The sequence below is a fragment of the Mandrillus leucophaeus genome, unplaced genomic scaffold (genome assembly GCF_000951045.1).
Source record: "Mandrillus leucophaeus isolate KB7577 unplaced genomic scaffold, Mleu.le_1.0 Scaffold145, whole genome shotgun sequence".
Lineage (NCBI taxonomy): Eukaryota > Metazoa > Chordata > Mammalia > Primates > Cercopithecidae > Mandrillus > Mandrillus leucophaeus.
The window spans coordinates 1,374,952-1,390,625 of NW_012101421.1; the positions used below are offsets into that span (position 1 = coordinate 1,374,952).

The window sequence follows — 15,674 nt, forward strand, 5'->3', positions numbered from 1 at the left end:
GCCACCACGGCTGGCTACTTTTTGTATTTTTAGTAGAGATGGGGTTTCAACAGGTTGGCCAGGCTGGTTCATCATGCTTTAAATACATCTACACATATTCCAGTAACCATGAATTATGGTTAGTCAATAACCGCATGTCAACGCTTTCTAATGACTCCTTTGTAGGATAACTAAAAAGTTAATCATTCCCAGGTTTCATCTCACCATCCCTTCAAAGTCTTCTTACTTCCATCTCATCTACCGTGAATGTCCTCAGCCTGCCATCACTGCTGGCCAATGCCCTGAGTAGTTCAACAATACTTTTTATTGTTGTTGTTTGAGACAGGGTCTTACTCTATCACCCAGGCTGGAGTGCAGTAGCGTGATCACAGGTCACTGCAGCCTCGACTTCTGAGGCTCAGGCAATCCTCCCACCTCAGCCTCCTGAGTAGCTGGGACTACAAGCATGCACCACCATGCCTGGCTAATTTTTAAAATATTTATTTTATTTTATTTGAGATGGAGTCTCATTCTGTCACCTAGGCTGGAGTGCAGTGGTGCAATCTCGGCTCACTGCAACCTCTGCCTCTCGGGTTCAAGCAATTCTCCTGCCTCTGTCTCCCAAGTAACTGGGATTACAGGCACGCACCAACACGCCAGGCTAATTTTTGTATTTTCAGTAGAGACGGCGTTTCACCACGTTGGTCAGGCTAGTCTCGAACTCCTGACCTCGTGATCAGCCTGCCTTGGCCTCCTAAAGTGTTGGGATTACAGGCGTGAGCCACCACGCCTGGGCTTAAAATATTTATTAGAGATGAGGTCTCGCTTTGTTGCCCAGGCTGGTTAGCAACACTTTTTAGAATCCTCCTTTCCACGAGCAGTTTTACAGCCTTAGACTAAATGCCAGTGTCCTAACTATGGGCTGCAATAGAACCTTAGATATGTTCAGTGTCACTGCTGGTATTACAGTTCTAAGTTTGAATGTTATATTGTAAGATGGGAATAATGAAACTGTTGTTAGTTATAGCAAAAATTGTTTGAGTTTATTATATTCTCCATTTCTAAGTGAGCAGTATTTGGAGTAAGATAAGCTGAATTTTGTGAACATCAAGTAAAGATTTTTTATTTATCCTTTAGGCAGAGAGCACAATTTTAACACCTATAGTGACAGCGTATCAGATTCCCTGAACGTTCCCTATGATTACACTTCAGTAATGCACTACAGTAAAACTGCATTCCAAAACGGAACAGAGCCGACAATTGTCACAAGAATCTCAGACTTCGAGGATGTGATCGGCCAACGAATGGATTTCAGTGACTCTGATCTCCTAAAGTTGAATCGACTGTATAACTGCTGTATGTGACAGGTTCTTTGAAATGACTTGTATTTCCCTCTGTTATGTAGGAAAAAATGATGGTCTGTGCCATTTCGTCGAGCACCGGTGGGGTTTCTGAGATTATGGAGACTTGATATTCAGGAAGTGAATAGAATAGTACTCAGATCTCAATCTACACCTTGGAAGCAGCATTTTTCTTTTCACCACGTCTGGTGTTGAGATCTAAAAACAAATTGGGTCCTGTAGGAATATGCCTCAGGCAGGTTTTTAAAGCTGTTACTAATTCAAACATGGGTAAGACTGATACTCACACTTCCTTTTAGCTAGAATGATATGTCTAGTTGTAATATGAATGGGATCAAATAAACTGGATTGTGGCTTAATGATTCGAATAACTAGGGGAGTGTAGACTCAGATTTCTACAAATTAGATAATTTTTTAAAAAAAGATGGGGCAGGGAGCTTATTCAGATGTGCAGAATTCATTACCTTCTTTGTAGGGGTTCTGCAAATAAAGAGGGATCTTTGAGCCACCATCACCCAGAATCAGCCAGGTGTTCCCTGTAATACCAACCTGGCATTTCTAATACTGTGATAAGTTCAGTTTTTGTTACTTAGATTATCATGTTGTATGAGTGTCAATAATTGTCTTTTTGCTTTTGTAGCCTCTTCCTTGAGTTTTATGGACTCGTGCAGTTTTGAACTGGAAAATGTGTGTGGCATGATCCAAAGTTCAGGAGATAATGCTGACTGGCAACGGGTTTCACAGGTTCCCAGGGGGCCAGAGAATGATCACTCCAACATGGGCCAGTGCCAAGGTAACAGGAGTGAGATACTCCTAGATTGTATACTCAGTGGCTACAGCCACGTTCTTCTCTATGAAAGACTGGGATTTTATCTCTAATTTCTATCAGAATAATTAATGATTATTCATTAGGTGACTACTGAGAAGTAGGTCTTGCACCTGATAAAGACATTGTTAATTGCTTTTCCTTCTGTGTTTATTTTTCTTTCTACAAGTCAGAGCTGGGCTCTGTGATGCCTCTACCAGTGCGTTCCCATAGGAGAGCATACCAGAGTGGGCCTCCTGCAAGGCCTTTTATCTCAGGGGCAGTACTACTGTTTTCTAGAAGTTTGCAGAATACAAGAGACTCTTCCCAATGGACAGCACTAGGCTGTGAATTATTGTTTCAGAACTGTAGCTGGATGTGATTATATGCTCCTGTTACAAAAATATCTAAAAAGCACCATTTATTTAATTTTCTTCAGATGCATATCCTTTTCCATTTTCATTTTGTTTTGCCTTAAGTAGCTATTTGGCTACAAGGACCACATTTTTACTTATTTGCTTATTCTGGCAACAAATATGTAAAACTAGACTTCAGAACTTAGGGCCAGTGCTTAATAATAATAGCTCAGATGATCTAGGCAGGAATTGGAGGCCTTCAATGGCAAAAAGGTGCTTTTCCTTTTATTTTTCTTTTTAAATGCATATTTGGATAGCAGATAGTGGTCCTCCTCAGACCAGAGGAAAGTAGATAGGGAGGGAGGGAGGAAAGGAAGAAGAATCCAGACCAGGCAGCTCTCACTTTTTTCTGTTTTTGAAAGCTAATTTCTGTAGTAAGGGAAAGGTTCCCTAACGTTGTGTCTTTCAGAAATTGCCTGCTCCTAGAACCATATTTAAATGCCCAACACAATTCCCTGCATATAGTGGAAACTAAGCAAATACTTGAAATAAGGTAAAGAAAATTGGGCCGGATACAGTGGCTCATGCCTGTAATCTCAGGCCTTTGGGAGGCCAAGGTGGGTGGATCACCTGAGGTTGGGAGTTTGAGACCAGCTGGGCCAACATGGTAAGACCCCATCTCTACTAAATATGCAAAAATTAGCTGGGTGTGGTGGCGCATGCCTGTAGTCCCAGCTAGTTGCAGGACTGAGGCAGGAGAATCACTTGAACCCGGGAGGCAGAGGTTGTAGTGAGCTGAGATAGTACCATTGCATTCTAGCCTGGACAACGGAGTAAGACATTGCCTCAAAAAAAAAAAAAAAAAAAAAAAGGAAACAAAATATATATACATTCAAACCAGAATCACTAGCTCTGCCTTCTTTAGAGATGGCTTGGAAGATTAAGTATTGCAGATAATGAAAGCAGAGAACTGGGAGGTGCCTCTGAAATTATCAGGTTCAGTTATTCTCTATTTTTTCATTACAAATATCGTTTAAAAAATATTAAAATGTGAATCTCCCCAGATGGTTGCTGTAGTTACAGTATCTTCTGAGAGTTGAATTTCTTTCTTTCTTTTCTTTTTTTCTTCCTTCTTTTTTGGTGACAGTTTGAAGCCAAAGAAGTTAGAAAGTGTTTTTTAAAAAAAGGGGGCAGCCAAGGCCCTGGTTTCCTGGCTGGGCTCTCGCTCCTGTCCGCATTGTGTGTTCACCTCTCCAGAAAGACCTAGAAGTTGACGCTGAATTAGCCTTGGGAAACACAGATGCTACAACTCTCTACCCACCCAAGTTTCAAACCCTCTTTTTGACTTAATTTCCATTTTCCTTTTTCATATTCTTAGAGGGGAACAACCCTCTGTAGCATCTTTTTCCAGTGGTAGCTCTTCCCACTTGGAGCTGGACCAGGGTTGCAGACACTTGAAAGGTGTCCTGTGTAGACTCTACCTTTTAGCCCTGCTGTTTGGTCTTGACCTGCAGCCTTACAGTGGATTTTTAAAAAATTAGCATTTGATACTTAAACTTGCTGTATCTTTATAGCTCATAACAAACGAAGATAAGCAAGGATTAGTGCCCACGGAAAACTACTATTGTAAGTAAACGTCTTATAAATAATAGAGAAGTTTGAGTTTTATACTGTTATGTCAATCTGCTAGCTTTTGCAAGTGCCAGATACGTAGCTTAGGCTTCTGTCGTTTCTCCCTGGCGATTTACATATGGATGTTACTTACGCCTCGTGTAAAGAATCTAGCACCACTATTAACAAACACACATTTCCATACCCAGTATCTGTTTTCTCTCAATTCTGCTTTTCCTTAACAGGTTCTGGTTTCTTCATGCATTTTGATAGCAGCTCTGTAAATGTGGGGGCCACAGCAGTGCTGGAAAGTAGAACGCTGTACCCTAAAAGAGGATTTCAGTGCTTGCAATTTTACTTATATAACAGTGGCAGTGAAAGTGATCAACTGAACATCTACATCAGGGAGTATTCTACAGACAATGTGGATGGCAATTTAACTCTTGTGGAAGAAATAAAAGGTACAATGTCAACATTCTTATTGTTTGGATTCAAAGTGAGGCAATCTTAGGTCTTTTCTTTAGTTAATGCAACAATTTACAATAGGACAGGGGCTACTGAGTCACTACCCTTCAACTAAGAACTAGATTCTTCTTGTTTTAAGTGGTGGCAAGGAAGCTAGAATGAAGACTCTTTCTGAGTGCTCTGTTATGTGACACTCACTTAAGAAACTGTAGATCAGTCTCTGGCACTATGGAGATCAGTTCTTGGCAAATAATAAAAATACAAAGCCGGGTGCAGTGGCTCACAGCTGTAATTCCAGCACTTTGGGAGGCCAAGGCAGTCGGATCACCTGAGGTCATGAGTTCGAGACCAGACTGGTCAATATATAGTGAAACCTTGTCTCTACTGAAAAAATACATAAATTAGCTGGGAGTGGTGGCACACGCCTGTAGTCCCAGCTACTTGGGAAGCTGAGGAAGGAGAATTGCTTGAACCCGGGAGGCGGAGGTGGCAGTGAGCTGAGATCACGCCACTGCACTCCAGCCTGTGCGACACAGCAAGACTCTATCTCTGAAAAAATAGATAAAATAAAATAAAATAAAATACCTAAAAATACGATGTGAACTAGCTTAGGCAAAATAGGACAGGCTCCTGGCTGAAGGGTAGTTACAGCCTGTGGGACAGATGAGGGAGACACCGGCTTGAGGGGGAATTATTAATAGCTCTGTCTCTGAACATTGCTGGGCACCTCTTGTTTTACCTCAGAATGGCTTTCTTTATAGGACTGGTACTTTGGTTGTTTCACTTCCCAGCTTACATTTGACCAAATTTGCTATCAGTCTGGAAAAAGGACTCTTCCTCTAATATAAAGCTTAGAAAATAAATCCCAGTGAAGAACTGGGATGCTTATGACTTCAGTCAAACACAGCCTCTGGAGCAATTCCTGAGTGGGAAGTGAGTACCCACCCTTCTTACCAACAGTATGTCGGAGAGGAGAGCCATGTTGAGCACCTATGCAAGTAGATGGTTAAGGGGGTGACTGAGAAAGGGAGGGGCTGTGGGCTGGCAGATATATTACTGTCTATTCCACTTAATCATCTCCTGGCTTGAATGAATTGAGTAATTCAATTTGTTCTACAATTGGATCCATATTATGCAATATAGTATGCCATTTTCCTCCTGTTTTTAACAAGGAGAAACAATCTGAAATACAGGTGATATTTTTCTTTGTGAACACCTATAAGCAGTGAGGTTTTTAAGCTCACTAAGAATATACACATATTATACATATATATTATTCATGTAACAAAATAAAATATAAAGTATAATTATATATAATATGTATTATATATTAAATATATAAAAGTCATATATAAGCCATATGTTACTATAAATATTATATATTATGTATTAATATATAAATTAATATAAATATTGATATAATGTATCTATAATATATATAATTGTCCAGGATTGGAAGGGGGATCCTTTCTATTAGCAATCTGTGGGTGTGTCATTGATACACAATAACACAAAAAGGCACTTAAGAAACTTCCTTATTTTCTGTCATTTGGGTATGTCTAACTTATTTTCAAGTAGCTGTGTTTCACATTAAGCACCAACATATTTTTGTTTTAAGACTTTGTGTTAACCACTAGTTTGACATGAATTTCTCAGCTACTGTCCCTCTGGGGGTTTCTGCAGATTATTTAGTATACTGCTTCTTATTTGAGTATGTGATATAAGAAAATCAGACAAAATGGCATATCATGTGCTGCTAGCGAGGGTTATGGGCTAATAGTTGGGGAGGGAGTGCAGGTTGGAAAGAAAGAAGGTGGTACCAAATATCAGATAAATACTTACAATGCTGAGTCACTGGGAAGTAATCTAAAGAGTAGATTGCGGGATGTGGGCTTTCCAGGGTTTGGTGGATTTTGTTTAATATTACCAAAAGGTTGATTGAAGATTTTGTATGTGAGGGAAGTATTCCAATCAAACCATAAATATATTAAAGAAGGCTTTGCCTGAGTATTACAGGAATCTTGCGTAGAAGTATTACGAGTATTGGGCTTGCTGGCTGTTTAACAATGGAGAATGCCAGGTAACTCACAGGTAGGGCATGAAGTACTCATGAGCTAGATGTTGTTATTTACTCTCTGATCTCTAGGAAAGGGTGATCTATTTGAGAAACAGCTAGACAAATATTCAGCTATTCCAGAGAACAGTGTGACCCCATAGAAGCACCTTTAAGTAAATAATTCTAGGCTGGAGCTTTGGCAAAACCATACTTCTGACCCATAGAAATAAATCGGTTTTGGATGATCCTTTGTCTAAGAAGGCTAGAAATCTAATGTTGACATGTCCATAATTTAAACTTCTTTGTCTTTGAAATAATAATAACTCTTTTGCAGAAATACCCATTGGGAGCTGGCAACTTTATCATGTAACATTGAAAGTGACCAAGAAGTTTAGAGTGGTGTTTGAAGGACGCAAAGGCTCTGGCACATCACTGGGTGGTCTGTCTATTGATGACATCAATCTTTCGGAAACACGGTGCCCTCATCATATCTGGCATATAAGGAATTTCACACAGTTCATTGGCAGCCCAAATGGAACTTTGTATAGCCCTCCATTTTACTCTTCTAAAGGTTATGCCTTTCAGATTTACTTAAATCTAGCCCATGTGACTAATGCAGGGATATATTTCCACTTGATCTCTGGAGCCAATGATGATCAATTACAGTGGCCATGTCCTTGGCAACAAGCCACAATGACACTTTTGGATCAAAATCCTGACATTCGACAGCGTATGTCCAATCAGCGGAGTATAACTACGGACCCATTTATGACCACCGGTTCGTAACTCATTTTCTTTATTGCTAATAAACAATCATTGCTCTAGGAGGGATGGATAATTTTGGGAATGAGAGATTGCACAGTTAGTTACCTAGGGAAATTTGAGTCCCAAATCTTAAGAACAGATATTTAGGAGAAAGGTTTCAAGAATTGTGGACAGAGTCTTTCAGGCAGGAGCTCATCAGAAATGTCAGCAAGGACTCCAACAAATAAAGAAGATACTGACTGTATTCCTGGGAACTGATGGCCCTTCTCAGATTTCCACTTCTGTGCAAGAGGTGTTGGTTTTAGAGTCTGACATGCCTGAGTTCAAGTCCAAGGTTTGCTTCTCATTAGCTATGTGACCTTGAGCAAATAATCTCTTAGGGCCCCAGTGTCCTCAACTGTAAAGCCAGGGCTGTAGTAACCATTCCACAGATTTGCTATGAGAATTAGTACAGGTCAAGTGTGGAAGCTGTGGAAAGGCCTGCAGTGGAGAGGCCCTCAGATGTTGGGTTTTTCTAACTCATGCTACCTTGTTCACGTCACTGGGAATGTCAAAAATAATTCAGCGTTGGAAATGGGGGTAGTTTTTGACCAGAAGGAAGGTATTGAGCAGGTGCATTCAAGTGTTGGTGGGAAGGGTGTGAGAATACATTATAATTTCTTAGTAAAAAGTTACAGAGGATTTGCTAATCGTGACATCATTCCCCATCTTTCCCATCTCAAAAAGAAGTAACCCACTGAAAGCAATGATCACACTTCTAATTTTAATAACTCTTTGCTTCTGAGACCCTCAGAAAGGAAAACAATGAAATTATGGCAAGCTGAATATTTTTGCCAAATATGAATTCTGTATATGAAAAACATGGACCAAATTGGCATAGAAAAAATCCAACTTAATCTCCTAGGAAAACAATAATATTCACCAATGGAATTGTAGGGACTTGACATTCAGAATTTTTTCACTTTTTCTTAAAGTGTTTCTTCCTGAATGACATTAAAAGCAGCTCAGGGCTGGGTAGGTCATTATCTTTCCCCAGAAGCAGTACTTCTTCTTGTCTTCTACTTCTGAAGCACTTTGCTTGTTAGGTGGATAATTCAGTTAATAAGATAAATCATTCTATGCTGATATTAAAAACTCTCTCAGCAATATATTGCTTTAACTGGACAAACTGTAACTTTGTAAAAGGACTCTCTTAGTAGCCTTAGGCTACTAAGAAATTATTCTAATAGATAGGAGGGTTTCTATACCGTTCAATAAGTAGAGATATGATATTCCCAGGAATATCTGGCACCTAGGAAACTTCTGGTACCTCTCCACTCTTATTCTACAGTGTGGTCCTCCCTGCCAGGTAATTTCATTTCCTCTAGGACAGTATAAATGAACAAGCCCCAGCGATTTGCCAGGGAATACATCACAGGCCAATAGCATCATTTAATTATTTTGAGCTCCAGCCTAATTGTGTTTCACATTGCCTGTTCTTTCCTACCACCAAAAGCTACGATGATGATAAACACACTCCATTAATATAAATTGCTTTTTCAGGTAATGGAAGCTATTTTTGGGACAGGCCTTCCAAAGTGGGAGCAGTGGCTGTTTTCCCTAATGGAACTCAGTTTAGAAGAGGTGGTGGCTATGGCACCAGTGCCTTTATAACCCATGAGAGGCTGAAAAGCAGAGATTTTATAAAAGGAGATGATGTTTATATCCTACTGACAGTGGAAGGTATGTCAATAAAAATAGTTTTATATAAGCTAGTTTTTTGTTGTGGCCACTGATTATCTTCTGTTTATTTCTGCATTCCATTTTTAGGTGTATTATGTAGAGATGTGGGGGGAAATGGGCATGAGTGGGGTGTGAGGGGAACATGAATTATTGACAACATGAAAATAATTTAATTTGAAACAGTAAGGACTCCAGAATAAAGAATTTAATGACTACCACATGAAGCTATAGTGGAAATCTTTAGGTTGGGAAACTTCTTTAGAAATAAATTAAAATAGAACAATTATACTCTAGGATTCCCGAAATAAAAATATCACATCAGCACATGAAATGACTGGAAACGGCTGTGTCTTATCTGTTTCAAATGTACATACATGCATACATATATACATACACACACACACACACACATATATATATATTGGCAGAAATGATATTAATCTCTTGTTAGATTAATGTTAAATTTCTTACTCCTGCAGCCAATAAATACATTTTGCAGCAATTCTGGTGGTTTTCATTTTTTATGCGGTAGGATTTTAACTCATTTTCTATTAAAGACCCACTTGGGTCTCAGTAAATCAGATTGTTGTTTGTGATGAAAGGTGGTGCAATTAAAACCCACAAAAATTTGACTCCAGTGTCCATTAGAGTAAATCTAGATGATACCTCTTGGAGAAATTATTCAGAAATAACTTTTGTTAAGAGAGAAAACATTTTATGTAGCAGAGAAAAAAAATCAGATATGCATCAGTTCTCTTTGACCATAGCGATTTCAACCAGAAGCAATAATATGCTGCAGAGAGCATAACACTATTTGTCAGGGCACTTGGTGTCTTTCTCCAAGTCTCCACCAACTTGCTCTACCAAGCCAGAGACCTCTGACCTTGGGCAATGCCCTCAATTACTTTACATTTCTGAGTTTTGGTTTCCTTATCTGTCTCTTGAAAGTTGGCATCAGGGGCTTGTACCCTTCTGGGCTCCCACAATCCAGGCCAGCATGTGGTTGAGTTGGAGCCCCAGCAGGCTGGCCTAGTTTCCCTTTGCCTAGTTCTTATCTCGCTGCCTATATCAATGTTGCTAGACTGTGCTTCAAGGTTACCTGAATTTCTCATAAGCCTAAAATCTGATCATTGTCTATTTTGAAACTTAAGATTGGGCTTGGCATGATGGCTCACACCTACAATCCCAGGACTCTGAGGCTGAAGTGGAAAGAATGTCTGAGCCCGGGAGCAAAGACCAGCCTGGGCAACATTACAAGGTCCCACCTCTTAAAAAAAAAAAAAAAAGAAAGAAAGAAAGAAAAAAAAGGAAAAAAGAGACATTAAAAGAAAAAGAAACTTAAAGATCAAATGATTGTTAAACAAAAGCTGATTTCCATCCACACTCTTCCCCATCTTCCTAGACATATCTCACCTCAACTCTACGCAAATCCAGGCAACACCAACCCCTAGTGTCCAAGAACTCTGCTCAGAAACCACCTGTGAAAATGATGGTGTCTGCACTGTTCGAGATGGCAAAGCTGAGTGCAGGTAAGGATCATTTGGAAGAGATCTCTCCATTCTTTGGTTAGAAATTTTATTCCCATAATGTAGGATTAAATACTTGATAGTTCTTATGAATGAAATCAGTTGATTCCCATCTCACAGTCATTCATAGAATTTTTTGTGTTGTTGTCCTCCTTTTGGGGCTTTGGATAACCACAAAAACTATCTTTGTGATAGCCAACACAATTTTTTATGAAAAAAATATTACAGTATATTCTAGTTGTCTGAAAAGTCCTCACAACAGTCCAGTCATTTTAAGTGTAGCTGCCTCCATTTCCTAGATGAAGATACTGACGTTCTGAGGAGCCCTTGGCCAAGATGTGAAGCTGGAGGGTGGTGGGCATGGGACACTGAGAACTAAACTTTCTCTATTACCTGTGCTAACAGCCTTTCCTAACTTGCAGATGCTGTTTTAGTATCAGATTAGGAGGAATTCCATTTTTTCTTTCCATTGCTTACACCTGTGCTCTAGGTGCTTGTCTCTCTCCAGTCCAGAGTGGGTAAAATAGTTCCATACAGCAGTGACCTATTGGTGATCAAATAGACTAAAGGTGATCCACATCTTTAACTGTGAAGATTTCTGGAGTTACATATCAGCTCATAACTCTGAGTCACACTCTCAATGTGCAGGTGCCGGTCAGGGGAAGACTGGTGGTACATGGGAGAAAGGTGTGAAAAGAGAGGCTCTACCCGAGACACCATCGTCATTGCCGTTTCCTCTACTGTCGCTGTGTTCGCCTTGATGCTCATCATCACTCTTGTCAGTGTCTATTGCACCAGGAAGAAATATCGTGAAAGGATGAGCTCAAATGGACCAAATTTGACTCTGCAAAATGTAAGTTGAGGCTGATGTTTGATTATTCACAACCTATTGGTGAAATCTTATGGAGAGGAACTAGGACATTTTTGACATACTTTGGTTCTTGCCTTCTTCTCTTTGTTTCCTATGCTGGGACAACTGATTTCAGACTATAAAAGTTCCTATTACTTTCACTGTAAATCAACAATTCTTAAATTGGGATTTATGGAGGTTCATTATCCTCCTGGAATTGTATACAACATTGTGTACAGTTGTGTGTAGGGTTTTTTTCCTGGAGTGTGGTGTGGTCTGTGACCTGAAAGGCACAATTGATTTTGCCTGCAAGTTCAAACCTTCCTGGTAAAGTGGAGAGGTGGCCTGCAAGTGTTTTTGTTCTAAAGGCTTTAGAGTGGTGCTGAGCTGAGGCCCGTAGGAGGGGGATGCAGGCATGTTTGGGGAAGCTTTTGCATTAAAGAAGGTTCCGGTTCATTCTGGCTTCACGTGGAATAACTAATTCTAAGGCAGGTTTTCAAGTAAAGGATTTAGTCTTCCCTCAAAAAATCTCTAAAATGTGAATAGACTCCTGAAACGACCCTGTTTCCAGTGGGTCCCTTGGGAAGCTGACTCTGAGATGGATATTTGTACACAGGAGGTTGATTGGGGAGGGCTCCTGGAACACATATAATAGGCCGAGGGAGCTGGCCTGGGCAGAGGGTGAGGTTAGACTGTGATGTGGTTGCAGCTGAGGCCTTAGCCCATCCTCCAGGGAGCTCTGGAGTGGGGATGATTCCTTCTTAGGCACATCCTGAATCAAGGGAGGGGGGCCAGGCCTTTGTACTCCCATCGCTGGAATGGGGCTGCCCCCAAAGAGGGGCATAAAATTGGACAAGGCAACGGCCTTTTGGGGAGGGCATTTCTTGCATGACAGCCTTCATTCAAAGGACAGGACCAAGCAGCAGTGCCCTAGCATCCACTACATACTCCAGCAGTAGAGCACAGAGTTTTACGTGCCGATTCATATTCTTCCTCGCAAAGGAGCACAGAGAAAGTGGCATGAAATCTGAACATTACCTAAAAATGAAGCCCTAAAATTCTTCCAGTTCTAGTTCATTCCAATTGGAGTCTCTGAAAATTGCTACTGAAGCCAGTCAGAAAACATGCCCAATTAGAATATCTCCAAAAATAAAAATACCGCAATTGGCTAAAGCACAAGTACATTTTCTTAAGAAAAACGATTATTCAAGACATACTATATTTAAAGTTTTGAGTTTTTAAAGGGGACAGACGGGTATCAAGATATTATTATTTATATCAAGATATAAAATAATAAAAACATGTTTGACCAGTCAGTCAAAACCTGGACAATGATAATGAACTGAAAGGAAATCGTTGTATTATCGTAGGCTGTTGTCCTATTTCCTCAACATCAGGAAGATGTTTAATGCTAATAATATGGCAATAGATCAATTACCTCACAAAACTATTACAAAAGTGCTTAAAATATAAACAGATTGTTTTGTTTTAAGACAACTTTCAGCTTATTTTATGACTCAAAATAAAAGGGAAAAATCAGCGAATACTTGGTCTGGTATGTCAACCTGATGGCAGCTGTGCCTGCAAGTTCGGTCTCCTGGGCCATTGGGATGAGCCAGAAGTTGGTGCATGGAAGGTGGAACAGTGGCAGGGCAGGAGGGGACAAGTTAACTGGGTGGATGGGATTGCCAGGATATTTCCTTGACAATGGGAAGTGTAACAGCTGTTATAAGGACTCTAACTTAGCAAGTAAAAATTGGAAGGAGTTAAAGAAAAGTGACAAAACCAAAGAGAAGAGACAGAAGGAAACTAAGTCAATAAAGTGGGGAAGCCATGAGAGTATCAGGGACATGGTAAGGATAGTAAGTGGAAACACACACATGCACACACACACACTCCATAATATTACAACAGAAGTATTTTGTGTCTGGGTCATTTAAACACATTCCCAAGGACAAGGCAGTTGACTTGCATTATCTTAGGCTAGGCATTTCTACAGTTCATTCACTGATAACAGATCTCACAGATGTTGTTTAGATCTTAAATCAGAATGACCTTTTTTTCTGAGGCAAATGTATGTGTTCACCATAATGTTTTAGCATCTGAATAATGTGGGCTCAAAAAGCCAGGGCTCTAAATGGAGACCAGGAGCAGGAGCCATTGCCAGCTAGGAGGGAGGCCAGGAGACTACTGATGGGGACTTCATTTAAAGACTAGATCCTTTTCTTGTGATTCATTTAAATAACAGTTTTTAAATGTAGAAATTAAATCATCAATTGTTCTTTCCTCTTTTAGCAGCATGCTTTCTGAAGATTAACTCGACAATACGGCCAGCAAATGAAATTAAAAAGGATTCTTCGTCATGGATTCGCCTAAGAGATATTACAACCGCCTCATTCTTCTAAAAATGGATCTTTTTCTGTAAATAGCTGGAAATACTATAAATCACTATTTTGGTCAAAGTCAATTTGGTGAAATACTGTTTGTGTTTCCTTCTTTTAAATGAGAGAAAAGCAATTCAGGCTCTTCTGAAAGTATAATATTGTCTAGAAAAAAGGGAGAGCAACAGTTAGAGATTACTTTTCAAATTACTGATCCTTCCATATGGGGGCCACGTGTGGTGTCCTCACAAGTGATTCCTTAGAAACCCACTAGAAACACCCAGTGGGAATGATCCTCCATGCGGAATTGCAGCAGTTTCAGTGCCATCCTTTCCCAGCATTGGGAAGGGTAATGGGATAGCTCCCCACTCTCTGTTAATATACATTCTTCTCCACAACCGGCTACTCTCTTGTTTTCTTATATAGTCCCTATGGTACATGAGCTTGGTTTAGAATTTGATTGAGCAAATGACTATAATCAGCAAGAAAACCTTTCACTCTTTGAGTGGCAAGTCTCAAAGTTTTTGGGTCTCAGGAGTCTTTACATTTTAAAAATTACTGAAGATCTCAAATAGATTACTGAGGATCTCAAATAGATTACTCAGGAATCTTCACATTTTAAAAATTACTGAGGATCTCAAATAGATTACTCAGGAATCTTCACATTTTAAAAATTACTGAGGATCTCAAATAGATTATTCAGGAATCTTCACATTTTAAAAATTACTGAGGATCTCAAACAGATTACTGAGGATCTCAAATAGATTATTGAGGAATCTTCATATTTTAAAAATTACTGAGGATCTCAAATAGATTACCGAGGATCTATTTTGCTTACAAGCAGCTCATTGATTTAAATAAGTGTTTATTAGAAATTCAAACCAGGAAAAATTTAATGTATTTATTAATCACAAAAAATAAGCCCCTTCTATACTAACATAAATATTTTTATGAAAAATAGCTGTATTTTTCAAAACACGAGAATATTTAGCAAAGAGAGGGGCATTGGTTTACATTTTCTGGGAAAATCTCTAATGCCTAGCTCAATAGAAGACAGCTGAGTTTTCACAGATGCTTCTGCATTTATTCTGTTGTGATATATTAATTTGTTTGAAGGATGTGAAGAAAATCTAACCTCACACAAATATGTTCTTGGAAAAGGAAGGCATATTTGAATAGCTTTCTCAGGTAAATATGAATATTCTTTTGAAATAATTTTGTTAAAAGTTGACAATGGTAACTTCTTAAAGGTTAGTTGCAATCAAAATCCGAAACCATATCAATGAACTTTTGTATTCTGTCCTGTAAAATCCATTAGTCTATCTTGTATTTTGAGTCTTTCAGCTATGTCTGATTTTGCAATACTGTGCATTGATAATTTAGAAAATATTGGTTCACTGAGTTATACAGCTCTTACAACATTTGACATATTTCATTATACGGTATGAAAACAACATTAGTTAATTGCACTACTGATCTCATTTTAAAGTCTTTCATGCTTGTAGCCCCAGCATTTGGGAGGCCGAGGCAGGTGGATCACTTTAGTCCTGGAGTTCGAGACCAGCCTGGACAACACAGGGAGACTGTCTCTCTCTATATAAAAAAATTATCTGGGCATGTTGGCACGTGCTTGTGGTCCCAGCTACTTGGGAGGCTGAGGTATGAGGATTGCTTGGACCCAGAAGGTCAGGCTGCAGTGAGCTGTGATTGCACCACTGTACTCCAGCCTGGTGGACAGAGTAAGACTCCATGTCAAAATAAATAAGTAAAAACATAACTAAAAACCCCCAAATTAAA

General features: G+C 39.5%; 1 protein-coding gene across 2 annotated transcripts in view; it reads left to right on the forward strand.

The window, feature by feature from the left end:
• MEP1B (meprin A, beta) overlaps nt 1–13,963 on the forward strand; it is a 30,344-nt gene extending 16,381 nt beyond the window's left edge. Inside the window, exons 8-15 of one of the 2 annotated variants that reach the window (XM_011974385.1) lie at nt 1,117–1,335; nt 1,981–2,133; nt 4,358–4,573; nt 6,968–7,411; nt 8,941–9,120; nt 10,523–10,649; nt 11,295–11,499; nt 13,792–13,963. In XM_011974385.1, coding sequence (XP_011829775.1) covers nt 1,117–1,335; nt 1,981–2,133; nt 4,358–4,573; nt 6,968–7,411; nt 8,941–9,120; nt 10,523–10,649; nt 11,295–11,499; nt 13,792–13,806 — 1,559 coding nt within the window. In that variant the 3' untranslated portion in view covers nt 13,807–13,963. The remainder of the gene's footprint in view (nt 1–1,116; nt 1,336–1,980; nt 2,134–4,357; nt 4,574–6,967; nt 7,412–8,940; nt 9,121–10,522; nt 10,650–11,294; nt 11,500–13,791) is intronic. The other variant, XM_011974386.1, reaches the window with a different exon arrangement.
• The last annotated feature ends 1,711 nt before the right edge of the window (nt 13,964–15,674 follow it).